This window comes from Osmerus eperlanus, chromosome 10 (assembly GCF_963692335.1).
Source record: "Osmerus eperlanus chromosome 10, fOsmEpe2.1, whole genome shotgun sequence".
NCBI classification, from domain to species: Eukaryota; Metazoa; Chordata; class Actinopteri; order Osmeriformes; family Osmeridae; genus Osmerus; species Osmerus eperlanus.
The window spans coordinates 4,924,157-4,936,866 of NC_085027.1; the positions used below are offsets into that span (position 1 = coordinate 4,924,157).

The window sequence follows — 12,710 nt, forward strand, 5'->3', positions numbered from 1 at the left end:
ACTTACATGCTTGAAAATGTCTCAAACTCCGACATGAATGGCTCCTAAACTAGGCAGTCTTCCTCACAGTTTAAAACCAGCCGGGCGAGACTCACCGCTTCCACCAGGAGCTTCTTGCTGGCCTCTCCGATGCTCCTGAGGGCCATGTCCACATCCTTCTGGCCAGGCAGGCAGTTGACACAGTTATTCAGGGAATGGGACACAGCCTTGGCTACCTGAATCACAGAACAGGTGTGTGTGAGCGAGTCTGTGAATGTGAGCTGGTGAACTCCATCCCCCTCCGCCGTGGCCGTGTCAAGCAACATTTCAAAATCTAAAATGCTAATGAACCAGGAAGCAGAGTGGGGTAATTGATGTTGCTAAATTGCACTTCGGTTTCCAACAGATGTCCCCCAATATGTTCGTGTCCCCTTTGGGCCGTTGATGGCAACACAGAATCACGGCGTCGCAGTAGCGCGCGGAGAAAGCTAAAACAGGAGAGCACCTGAAAACATGAAAAGGATGCGAATGGAGCCCGTTGGCAAGGTCTCAAGCAACCACAGACAAAAGAGCACCATGACCGTCTGTTCTGAACACACACTTTTTCTAAATCAGCGCTCATTTGTAAAGGGAGCGAATACAGGACGACAACAAGATCTTGTCCGGCACCAAATCAATTTATCTAAAATTACATGTGGAAATGCATTACTTATTCATATTGTTTGTGCCTGCGTGCGTGTTGGAGGGGTGAGACATGAATTTTTGATGTGTGCTTGGGCGGAAAATCTGCTTAGATTTGAATCAGTACGAACATCTTGCTCCATCTGAAAGGAGTTGAGGTGCGAGTCTCGCTTGAGTAGATCATTTCCAACGACACCCCTACCTCATACTTTACTAACAGTGTAAGGTGGAAAAGGTAAATGGTGTTCTTGTCATGGCAAGGTATGTGAACAGTCAGAAGACAACTGAATAATCCAGCTTCCTCTTCCCTGAGCTTCAAAGCTACACATGAAAGACTGAGGCTTATTTGTCGAGAGAGAGGAGGTGACTTGAAATCATTAGTCAGCAGACTCTGCTCAGGTGAAACAGCTGGAATATAGTTGGGGCCTTCTACATTCAGATCAGTAAAAAGGAACACAGCAGAACCAAACAAGCCTTACTGCAACACCATCTGAACCTGCGGCTCGTGGCCATCCTCTCTCACCTGAGCAAGCCTCTGTTGGCTCTCTGCATCACCGGGGGAGACCAGAGCCTGCTTGGCCTCGTGGATCAGCATGGCTGAGCCCTCCATGACGTCGCGGGCTGAATCCAACATGGCGGCGGCCGCCTGGGGATCGGTGGTGGAGGCAGCCACGCCTCGTGCTGCCTGGCCCAGGGTCTTCAACGCCTGGGCCGTTTCCCTGGCTGCTACCCCTACACACACACACACAAATGGATCAGTTAGAAAAAACAGAAAACATTGAGAAATAAGCATACATTTACTATACTATTTCTAGTTGACATCCGGGTGGATGAATTCCTAATACACTTCAATGGTTCCTATTATCCAGAGTGTGTACAGCTGCTTTGCTTCTAGGGTCTGAACGGCTGAATGCTTCCTAGGCAGCGCAATGTAATCAGAGTTTCTGGGGGAATGTGACATTTCACTTACAACACCAGGAGAAAAAAGCTAATCGAATCAGTTCACATTAGACATCCATGTGACAAGATTACAGCAGGAATGCACTGTCTATCAATGAAATCCTTGAAAGAGGGAGTTTTTCCAGTGGTATGAGTTCGACTTGTCACTGTAACCAAACCAAAACGAAGAAGTCAAACAAATGTGTCTAAAACTCCTTGTCCTGTCGGGTGTGTGTTCTCGCCAGCATAGCTGACAGGGAGGAGCACCTACCAGTGTAGTGTTCGTTGCCCTGGGCTGCACAGGTGAGGAGCTGGGCCATGGAGGAGCCCACAGACTTGGAGGTGCTGCCCAGGTCCTGAGCACACTTCTCCAACTGGGCCAGAAGGAAGGACAAAAAAAACAAAACAAAAAACACGCAAACAAAATCAGACTTGAAGTCTCTGAGAGAAAATACACAACACCGATTTGATTATGTGTTGTTGTCATGAGTCATTCGGGGAAGCCTGACCGATTCTCCAGGAAGAGGTTTCAGCTGCCCGTCGACGGCGGCCATCATGGCATCTTGGAGTTCGCTTTTTAGCGTTTGGACGGAGGTGAGCGCTGAGTCGATTTCCATGGGGCCACAGGCTTCATGAGCCTGCAGAAGGGACAAACAGACCTTTATCAACCTCACTAAGGCTGGGGTACATAATAGCATTGCAATGCAGGTGCCAGATTACAGGTATGACTAAGCAAGGCATGTTTGTGGTCACCTTCTGTGCTGAGGTTCGGAGCTCCGCCAGGCTGGTGGCCAGGTTCTTGGCACACTGACCCAGTTGCATAGCCGCAGCCTGGTCAGTCACCGTGGGAACAGCGGACTTTGCAGACGTCACCATCTTACTTCCAGGCTTCCCGGGAAAAACAAAATGTCAACATGCCAATTTTAAACCGGCAAAGTGCATGATGTGACATTTGCATTTGCATTGCATTTGCATTTTTTTTTACTCCAACATGTTATTAGCTTTGCAATGAACTAGGTGTGTACCTGGAGGAAGTTCTGGCTGGCGATGATGAGGGCTAGCTGGGCACTCAAGTCCTCAGGCTGGGCCTGGCTGCCCCTAACTCCCTGAACGAGCTGGGGAATGTGGTCCGCCACTGCCTACACACACACACACACAGTCAGCCATACATACTTTACCACATACTGTAGCTGCTACAGTCAGCCATCCACTGTAGATGCATGCATTACACAATTATGGTTGGAATGCAGGGGATATGCTGCAGCTCTAGCTTTGAACCCCCCCTCCCCCTCCCCCCGCCCACGTCTCCCCAGCAACCCAGAGGGGCTTTATGTTTCAGCACCTTGCAGCTCTGCACCAGTTGCTGGTGGGCGGCTGTGTTCTTGTTGGAGGCCGCGGCGTTCTGAGAGGCAGCGATGGTCTGGGTGGCCGCAGCAGCAGCTTGCTTGGCGGCATTCTGCGGCAATGTAAACACACGCATGCAGACATTACAGGCATGTATTGAATCCCATAGTCACCCAATTAAAAACACACACAGCCTCCTGTTATGAAAAAGGTCACGCGTTTGATTTAATGTCGGGCATGGGCATCCAGGATCGTGTTGGCAACATGCTCGTCATGAGCTTTCATGGAAACTTTTCCTATGTTTCTTTATTCCATATGATGGAAAACAAGCAAGGTTTTGCAGGAATGTAAACATGGAGGGGAAAGAAAACATTCAAACTTAGAATGTAAACCAGCTATACTAAACTGGAGGAAGTACAACATTAACAAGACAGTTACTTTTCTCGATACATTAAGCATTCACAAAGGCAGGTCCAAATACATAACATGGGGAAAGTGGATTACGAGTGTGTATATAGAGAAAAATGTATTTAGTTTGTCAGAGAATAAACATTTGTGTCTCTTCTTTCCCGTTCCTCCCTAATCTAGTGCCTCTGCATCCCAGCTCCTTGGCCATCCCCAGCCTGGCCCTTCTTTGGCCCACCTAGTCTCACTAGTCTATTGTAGTCCCTTCTAATCTCTCCTAGTCTGACCAGTCCGTACTAGTACCTCCTAGTCCACCGGGTCCGTCCTTACCTCTAGCCTGTTGATAAGTTTCTTCTTGATGGCGTTCTGGGCAGCAGCATTGGTGGCGACACGGAGCCCTTCCGCCGCCTCCCTTAGCCTCTGCTGCTGGTCCTCGTTCTCAGGGTATGCCGCTGCCCCCTGCACGAGGAGAGGGAGGGAGGGAGAGAGACACACGTCTATCATTAGACTTAAATGGCACAATTCCGGCAAACACACAGCAGACTGAAAGTCATCCGAAGCAATCTCCAGCGCTCACGCCAGTCCAATTACAGCCTCGGCTCATCTCTGTCTCGTCATCGCTGTCCGGCTAGAACCAGGCGACACACACACCAACCTCACTTCATCCCTCTGTGTGGGGTTCTTTAGCCGGCTAAGAGAGCACAGCATGGAACTGGGTTCACCCAAACCAATATGCCTAAGAGCTCTGGCCTCTGTTGTTGTTATTGTTGTTGCGGGGGTATGGACATGAGCTAAGCCCAATGCCATTTAGTTAATTAACAAGCAGTAGGGCAGCTTCATCTGATACTACCGGAGCCGCCATCGTGTCGTAGGCTAGAGAGAGACTATAAATACACGTAGCCTCAAGGTGATGTTTATATTAAGCGTGCATTTATGAGAAGGGGCATGCTGGGCCTGGGGCTACAGTTTCTCTCAAGATAGAGCAGGTGACGGGGGCAAAATCACTTGGCGACAATTAAAATGGAAAATGCGCTTTTCCCATAATGGCATGGGTTGTGAGAGACAACTGGAAGACATCACAGCAACAATTTGGGAGTTGCGTCTTGATGTGTATGTGGAATGACGTCTACATACAAATTAGGCATCATTTGGGAACATTGATGCAAAAATGATACTTTACGGCAGTGTACTGTGTGTTGGTGCACCTCCTTCATTCCCAATCGGTTCCGACACCGCAACAGTACAGCGTATTTAAAAAGGATCGAATCATTAGCCAGAAAACATCTGTCTCATCTTTAATCTGCAGATTTAACACTGACACAATCCTCTTTCTCTATGCCTCAGCAAAATTACGTCTCTCTTTTCCTGGTCTCCCCTTCAGCTGGAGTAACATCGTTGAATGCAGTCTCCTTCTGAAGGTTACCAAGGAAATAGTCATCAGATGTCTAATCCCCTTATTGATAAGAAGGATAGCTGTGATTTTGATTAACGTGACACATCAAAAGGTGTCTAACCAGCCATGAGCTATGGCCTTATTTAACATTTATAAAAAGGTTAACCATTAATACTTGCCTGCCATGCTAGCATCGTTCATATAGCCTGGAGAAATGAAGAGAACCAGGAAATGATCATGCCGTAGCAGAGCGATATTCAAATTTACGCAACCAAGCCTGCTTTGTGGAATTTTTGACAACCATCTTTAATCACTTAGGCAACTTTTGTGTCGAGTACAACCTGACGTTTTTCACTTCAGAAAGAGAATTCCAGTTGTGATATAACAGGAACAAGCCCCATTCCTTCAGACCCCCTTAGGGCTGACTTCCTTCTCTGTACAGTGAGAACCTCTGTGTCTGGGTCTCCCGGCGAGTTTAAGCCAAGAGGTCACCATATGGGGTCAGTGTGGTACAATCAGAGGTACCCACAAGTCACAGCGGGGGTCAGATGTGATGATGTCACTGGTACAGAAGAGGGCATGGGAACATACTGATGGGAGCCTATTGAGACACACACACACACACACACACTTCTCCAGGGATGTTGGATCCAATTTTGTAACAATCCAGACTATGTCTGGTTTGTACCGGAGAATGAACTGGCAAGCTCACAGTTCTCTCTTCTCAAAAGCTTTAACAAACTCTTTATTAAACTTGGGAAGCAGAAGTGTGTCGTCACCTTTGCCGCCTCCACCATTCTGGCGGTGGCGTCCGCCAGCAGCTTCGCAGCAGCGAGCAGCTTCTTGGAGTTGTCGACGTCCACCTCAGCCTCAGCGTCAGACCTCATGGCGTTGACCAGGTCGGACGTGGCCTGGGCTAGGACCCGGGCCTGACGCACCATCTCACCTGAGAGACAGAGACAGAGAGAGACAGACAGAGACAGAGAGAGAGATGTGAAGAGACATGACAGCCACAGAGACAGGAGAGAAACAAAGAGAGAGCAGCTGACAGGGATGCAGGTACAGTCTGGGTCAATCCAGACAGGCAGCGGGGGTAGAGGAGCTGGTAGATCTTGTGGATTTGGCATACGTCTGGAGGCATCTGGCATCTAGCCTCCAGAATTCAAGTGGATCTGCCAAGAGATCTGCCAACATTTCCCTGGAACATGAATTACTCTTTTTCCAGTCCAGTTTTGTATTTGAAGTTCATGTCAGGTGTAATACAAACCCACATATTTTGTGTTGTGAAAGCTTGTATTTTCAGACAGATGGGAACGATACAGAAGTCTACCAAATTCGGAATGTCACTTTACTTAAAAGTAATCTTGGTGAAGGAAAATTAATTTTGAGAGTAAAAACCATTATCTCCACTGTGCATTACAGCTGTCTGGTCACGGCTCATCGTCTACAAAGAGATTCACACAATTTCACTGACAGTGTTCGCAAATCTTTCATTTTTACTTGCGAGATCATCATCGTTAATCATTTATCCATCTCACATCGCAATTGGTCTCATCGAACAGAAAGCTGGCCAGCCTCACCTGCGTCTCCCATGGAGGTGAAGATGCTCTCCGTGACCGTCATGATGGTGTCGGTGGCCTGGTCGTAGCGGCCGATGGGCTCGCCGCGCGAGGCGTAGTGCCGGACGTGCTGCAGAAGGTCCCCCAGGGCCTGGCTGACCACGCCGGCCGCCGCGCCCACCTGCTTCAGCAGCTCCCCGTCTGCGGTGGCCGACAGGCAGGCCTGGACGCAGCCCTCCACCGAGCGGTCCACCAGCTTCCCAGCCTCGATCAGCTGCTCCTGGCACACCGGGGAGCTGATGGTGGGGCTGACCACCTGGAGGAGGACGAGGAGGAGAGGGAGAGGGGAGGGAAGGTATAGAGGGCATAACCAGTGAGAGAGGGAAGGGGAGAGAGAGGAGAACAAGTGTGCCTGTTTACTGCAGTTCAGGAGAGAAGAGCTTACATCTAATTATCCATGTATCGCTGTAACATCACGACTGCCAACAACATATATCCCATTAAAACACGGAAACTGAACTGATTTGCAACTCAACAGCATCCACTTCAGCACATCACCCATGGGCAGGCACCAAGCCTGAGGTTAAGTCCAATAAAAGTAAAAAGATTCAATTAACTAGGCCTGAATGTTCCTCTCAGTGCTGTCACTGAACCCTCCAGGGTGACCAGGACGCTTTGGCCTGAGTGTGTCTGACGTGTTACCTTGGCGCAGGCGACCAGCTGGGAGGTGGACAGGGCACACTGGGTGGCTGCGGCTATGACTCGGTTCTGGAGCACCGTGTCGTCGGCCACTTGGGCCACGTTCTTCGCCTTCAGAACCATCATGGCCGCCGCGTTGGCCACAGCCTTGGCCAGGTTCATTAGAATATCCTGGATCACACACACAAATGTTATCCACAGCTACCATCTCTACATGCTTTTTACTTTGTTGTTCTCGCCCAGTTTTTCATGCAACGTACAGCGTACGTGTTCTACATGGCTGTGGTTCTGCATAGTTTTGTTCACAGTGACGACAGTTAGGTGGCGGTTCTTTACCTGGAACCTCTCGTCTGTCTCATTCTCTCCAATTTGCCGCAGCAAGTCCCCGCTGGCCTGGCCTATACTTCCTGCCGCTGTCAGCACCGTCTGCCGAGGCTGAGGGACGACACACAAAAACAAATGCATTTAGAATGACACACACGTACTACAGGTCCTATGGAACCTTGCCATACCACCGACAGACACATAAAAAGTAACAACCTACTTAAAACCAAGTGTTGGCCTTCAAACGGTCCTCCCTCAAACTAAATAAGTCCCTCTGCACAGGAACACAAACAGCAACTCCTGTATTTCTAAAACAGCTTTGGAATAATTGCTCCATAAAAATAAAAACTCCCCAAAAACTGAGCAAGCTACTCCCCGGTGGGGAGAACAGAATGATCTGGAAACGCAGGTGGATGTGTAGGATCCATTAGTCATCTAGACAGTTATGAATGATTCAAAACACGGTAGCCCTCCCCCACCGATTGGGGTTCTGTTGTATCCCAACTCCACAAAACAAGTGGAACATTGGCATCTCGGTCCAAAAGGCTGCCTTTGTTCAGACAGGCAGGCAGGAAAGAATAATACACGGAGGACAATGAAAGACTGACACCAAACGACTCTCGTCTCCCTGTCAACCGCAGAAGAATATGAATCTAATCACGACGTCAAGCTGGATGGGCCTGGCTGTGGGAGAGACGCCACATCATTACGAGCTGCCCAGATTGAATTATTTCAGGAGGCCCAAGAGGACGGTGTGCCAAGTCTACAGCTGTAAACAAACACTCCTAATTACTCAGTAGCGAGGCTAACACCAATCTAGCCCGTTCAGATACTCATATCCCAAAATTAAATGTTAAAAACGATTTTTTCAATCTATGAACTCGAGCCTCCCCTTCCCCCCTCACCTCCCCGGAGGCGGGCTCCACGGCCAGCAGCAGGTCGGACACGGCACCGGCCAGCGTCCTTGCGGCCCTCATCAGATCGGGGCCTCCGCCGACGTCGTCATTGACGAGCGCAGCCAGCAGCTTGACGCCCTTGGACATCTCCGTCAGGTTGGAGGAGATGGTGGTGATGGCACAGCCCACGGCCGTGTAGTCTGTGTCCGTAGGGTCACCTGGGCCAGGGGGGACAAGGAGGGGAGGGGAGGGAGGGGAGGCAGGGAGAACGTTCAGCCATAACTTGGTGCTTTGTTCCACCTCCTGGTTAACCATAAAAAGGTTAGACCCATTACTGATCAGTCACAACATCAATTTGCAAATGTCTCCCTCATATGTGCCGCTGACATCACATCACACACATTGTTAGAAAAAAAGGACCACAGTGGTCTACTGGACATGAAAGAAGTCTTGTCTGCACAGTAAAACACATGGTTGGCAGGACAATAACCAATGAGTATGGAGTGCCAGTTTGGCCTACTCCACATCAGGATGAAGAACAATTCCACCCTCAGACGTGCGATACAATCTGCAGCTAATGACAAACAGATCCCGGGAAAGCTTGAACCTCAGAATTGGTAATTGGGCAAATAATTTCCACCAGCGAGAAATAACCCCACAAGAGCTTGTAAAAACATTGGCTAAGAGCTCAGGCTTCAAACTAAATTATCCCAAAACTACATAAGTTTTAACTTGATGTCAAGGTACAGTGTGGAAGTGCCACGTAAAACAATCACATAAATGGATTCCTAACCACTACAATAAGTAACCCTACAGTACTGTATATTCCACCTAGCATGCACATGTGTGTTTAAGCGCTGTTGTGCAGGTTGTTCTGAGGTGACTCACCAGCCGTGAGGTTGACAACGGAGGCGGTTCCTGCAGTAATGGCGTCCACCTGGGAATGGATCTCGTGTTTGGACTCGTCCACCTTGTTCTGAATCCACATCTTAGAAGCCTGGACCAGGAGAAGGGCACAGGTAAGACAAAGATGTGAGAACAATGTGTGTATGTGTGAGAATGCAGTATGTGTGTGTTGTGCTGTACCATGTCCTGGCCTAGTGGTGGCAGGTCATCCACCTCTCCCAGGTCAGCCTGAGCCTGCTGCACAGCCTGCATACTGGTGTTGATGGTCCCCATAAGAGCCTGCTGGGCTGAGCTCTAACCACACACACACACACACACACCTAGATCAACGCGTGGCTGACAAACATATAGTCCACGTGCGTTCAGAAAGGTGTAGACCAAATGTGTTTCATTGTGCGTGGGTGTCTGTGTGAGGAGGGGGAAAGTGTTGTGCCCTCACCAGTGGGGGCATGTGCCCCCTGTGCATCTGGCCCATGGTGATCTGCTGCTGGGCGGAAGGCATGGAGCCCACGCTGAGGGATTCTGTGCCGATGGAGCCAGAGCGGATCACCCCCGGCAGGGCCACTGAGCCGTGCTCGGCCCGGCCCACGCGGTTAAACTGCTGCTGGAGGATGGTGGACCTGGGACACAGATCAACACACACAAACGTCGGATGCTTAGTATGTGCTATACCTGCTAACATGTATGATTTAGTACACCATCTGTCATCCTGCGCATGTAACACAATTATAGTAATTGAAGGGGCAGCTGTGGATCCGTCATCATCAAATGACAATGGTGGTTCATAGTCTTTGTAGCTGTGTGTCTACCTCCCTGCCATGCTCAGTGTGGGAGGTTAACCTCACACACCAAGGTTCTGAGGTTAACCTCCCACACTAAGGTTCTGAGGTTCTAAGGTTAACCTGACACACTAGGGTTCTGAGGTTCTATGGTTAATCTCACACACTAAGGTTCTGAGGTTCTAAGGTTAACCTCACACACCAAGGTTCTGAGGTTCTATGGTTAACCTCACACACTAAAGGTTCTGAGGTTCTAAGGTCAACCTCACACACTAACCTTAGAACAGCAGACACATGACACTGCCTGTTTCTTTCTTCCGGGAGACTAGCCTTTTTTTGCTGATCCATGACTGAAACCTTCTAGATTGAGTTTCCTGTGTGTGTGGTGTGTAGTATTAATGCCCTTGACTTGCCCTGGGCCCTTCCACACTGGCCCAGATAGAACAACAATCCTGGCCAATAGTCTCTCGGAACAGGAAAAGAAATATCAATTGAGAGCTAGACAGGAAAACAGCTTCCATTACTTAACCAGCGCTCCATCTAGATAAAGGGCCTAATAAACATGTAATTACTGATTGTCCTGATAAAGATTTTGTTTATCTGGCGTGGCATAACTTCCTTTGTTGGACGCTGTCCCGGGTATAATTTTGTGTGAAGAGGAAGTGTTCCCTGTAGACTGCAGTGATTCAGTGTTTAATATGATATAGGACTGGGGACTGGGTTGGAGTTTATCATTGCTGTTGTGTTGTTCCAGGGTTAGGGATTGGCTCACATACTTCTTTGGGGAAACGGATTCCTCCAGCATGGTCGACTCCTCATCTCCTTCTAAACCAAAGCGGTCCTTACTTTGCTTCTGCAGCGAGAAAATATAACAACCAATGAGGAAAAAAATATTGCATTTATGGTTTTACAATCTAAAGGAGGCTCGACACCTAAATGTGATTCTACACGAGTCTAGGACCTTACCTTCTTCAGGATGATGTCGATGTATCCAGCGATGAGCTGAGAGATCTGCTCTCCTTCTGTGGTCTGAACAGAGTAGTAGCTTTCCTGGTACTCCCCAAAATCCTATAATGGTCCAACACACAGTCATACTAGTGGCGAGCACCACAGCAGTGCTACCTGCCTCCGATCAGAGGACTGACTTAAAAAAACATCCAGAAAGCCTTTGTGACTGGATTCAACACAAGAGTAGGGGATTAGTCTTAATCTAAAGGACAAGATAGCAGGTTACGTTGGCCTAATAATGTTTTGAATTGAGTCCAGCTAAGGAGACTAAAGTACAGATTATGCTAAAAATGTTTGCGGTGCAATTGAAGACATTCTGGTACTGGAATAGTACAATTATCGGTGACACTGTCCTAGGGAACAACACGGGAAGGGATCACAAAAAGATCAGAAACAAACCCAAAGTGTACGACTATGTTGCTACAAATAGAAATATGTAAAACCGGAAATACGGAAGCCTATCCATCTGACTAAAATGTATGAATATATTCCAAAGCAGTCTAAATTCAACCTCTCACTCCACCCCACCCAACACACACACACACAAAAAAAGCACTGCTTTTAAATTCAAAGTTGCTCACACAACCCGCATACAGACAAGGGAGGATTAATCCAATTGAGTGGTGGAAAAGACTACATGTCTACCAGGAAAGATCTACAAGATTAAGACTCTCATGCTTATTGACTCCCAGTTCGAAGACAAAAGAGAGGCATTGACTGAGAAGACAAAGGAGCCGTTTGGTAAATCAAGTGGACAACGGCAGGAATAGACAGATGGCCCAGCTGTGATTGTTTATGACCGCTGCAGAAAGCACTTTCATCAACCTAGTCATCGCCACCCAGTTGAGCTTCTAAACACATAGGAGATGGATGCAACCGAGTCTTGAAAAGGGGTGGTGGCCCAGCGGATGTTTAACATGTGTAGGCCGTGTGCACTACACCGTATGAGGCATGCTCTTTTGGGTGTGCTTGCGTGTGTTTTGTTTGGAGCAGAAGCCACGCGTGTAATGGATTTGGTGTCGTTCATTTTAATCACAGGTGACACGAGTGTGAATGCGTGTGTGTGTGTTGGTTGGTTTTAAGCCCAAATGACATCGGCTGAGCGGTCTTACCAGGGTGAAGCTCTTGGGCGAAGCGGCCCACCTCTTTACGGTGGTAAGGGGCCACTCCTGGACCACGTCTTTGGTCTTCTCTTCCACCCGCATCACAGACTCTTTGGTGATGCCCAGCAGACGCGGCACCAGCTTATTCTTACTCTTCATCTTTTCCTGCAAAGTCAATTTGACGAAATTTGATTAGCTAGCGACATGGGGTTATCGGAGAACAATGGAAGGAGGGCGTTGAACGAAAAGAAATAAGGAAAAACGATATCTATATTTACGTCATATTCATGGTCGGATGAGAGTGCTTCATGTGTTAATGCGTCACACATTGTTGAACCCTTTTTTATCACGTACAAAAATGTAAACCTCCACCCTCACTCATTATTCCATCTTCATCCTCCCCGCCGCTCAGTGAGTTAGGAAACTGAGCAGAGTGAGAAATGATTGAAGGAGACACGGTGACAGAGGTGAGGTGCGTTAAAGCTCTGCTCCGTGCTGCCAGGTCTACTGGGTCTGCAGGGCCGCGGCAGGGTGAAGGCTGGGGGTCATCTCTATTTCCCAGCAGGGGTTGGCAGCTGTCACGAGGCCAAGACCTACCTGGCAGACGACCAGCAAGTGACTGTTAACTCCCCTGGCCCAGGTTTGCCTCTTCTATCACTCTCCTCCTCCTTATCCTCCGCCCACTCCCCCCCCCC

The 12,710-nt window shown here is 48.7% G+C and overlaps 1 protein-coding gene across 2 annotated transcripts in view; it reads right to left on the reverse strand.

Moving 5' to 3' along the window:
- The window catches only part of tln2a (talin 2a), a 65,524-nt gene that overhangs the window by 17,217 nt on the left and 35,597 nt on the right, over positions 1-12,710 (reverse strand). For both annotated transcript variants that reach the window (XM_062471038.1, XM_062471037.1), the window contains exons 11-29: positions 12,025-12,180; positions 10,871-10,972; positions 10,681-10,757; positions 9,565-9,745; positions 9,306-9,419; positions 9,108-9,216; positions 8,229-8,437; positions 7,336-7,434; positions 7,003-7,170; positions 6,322-6,616; positions 5,521-5,687; positions 3,679-3,807; positions 2,942-3,055; positions 2,625-2,738; positions 2,353-2,487; positions 2,109-2,237; positions 1,871-1,973; positions 1,184-1,392; positions 96-215 (exon numbers count right to left, since the gene is read on the reverse strand). In XM_062471038.1, coding sequence (XP_062327022.1) covers positions 96-215; positions 1,184-1,392; positions 1,871-1,973; positions 2,109-2,237; positions 2,353-2,487; positions 2,625-2,738; positions 2,942-3,055; positions 3,679-3,807; positions 5,521-5,687; positions 6,322-6,616; positions 7,003-7,170; positions 7,336-7,434; positions 8,229-8,437; positions 9,108-9,216; positions 9,306-9,419; positions 9,565-9,745; positions 10,681-10,757; positions 10,871-10,972; positions 12,025-12,180 — 2,730 coding nt within the window. The remainder of the gene's footprint in view (positions 1-95; positions 216-1,183; positions 1,393-1,870; positions 1,974-2,108; positions 2,238-2,352; positions 2,488-2,624; positions 2,739-2,941; positions 3,056-3,678; positions 3,808-5,520; positions 5,688-6,321; positions 6,617-7,002; positions 7,171-7,335; positions 7,435-8,228; positions 8,438-9,107; positions 9,217-9,305; positions 9,420-9,564; positions 9,746-10,680; positions 10,758-10,870; positions 10,973-12,024; positions 12,181-12,710) is intronic.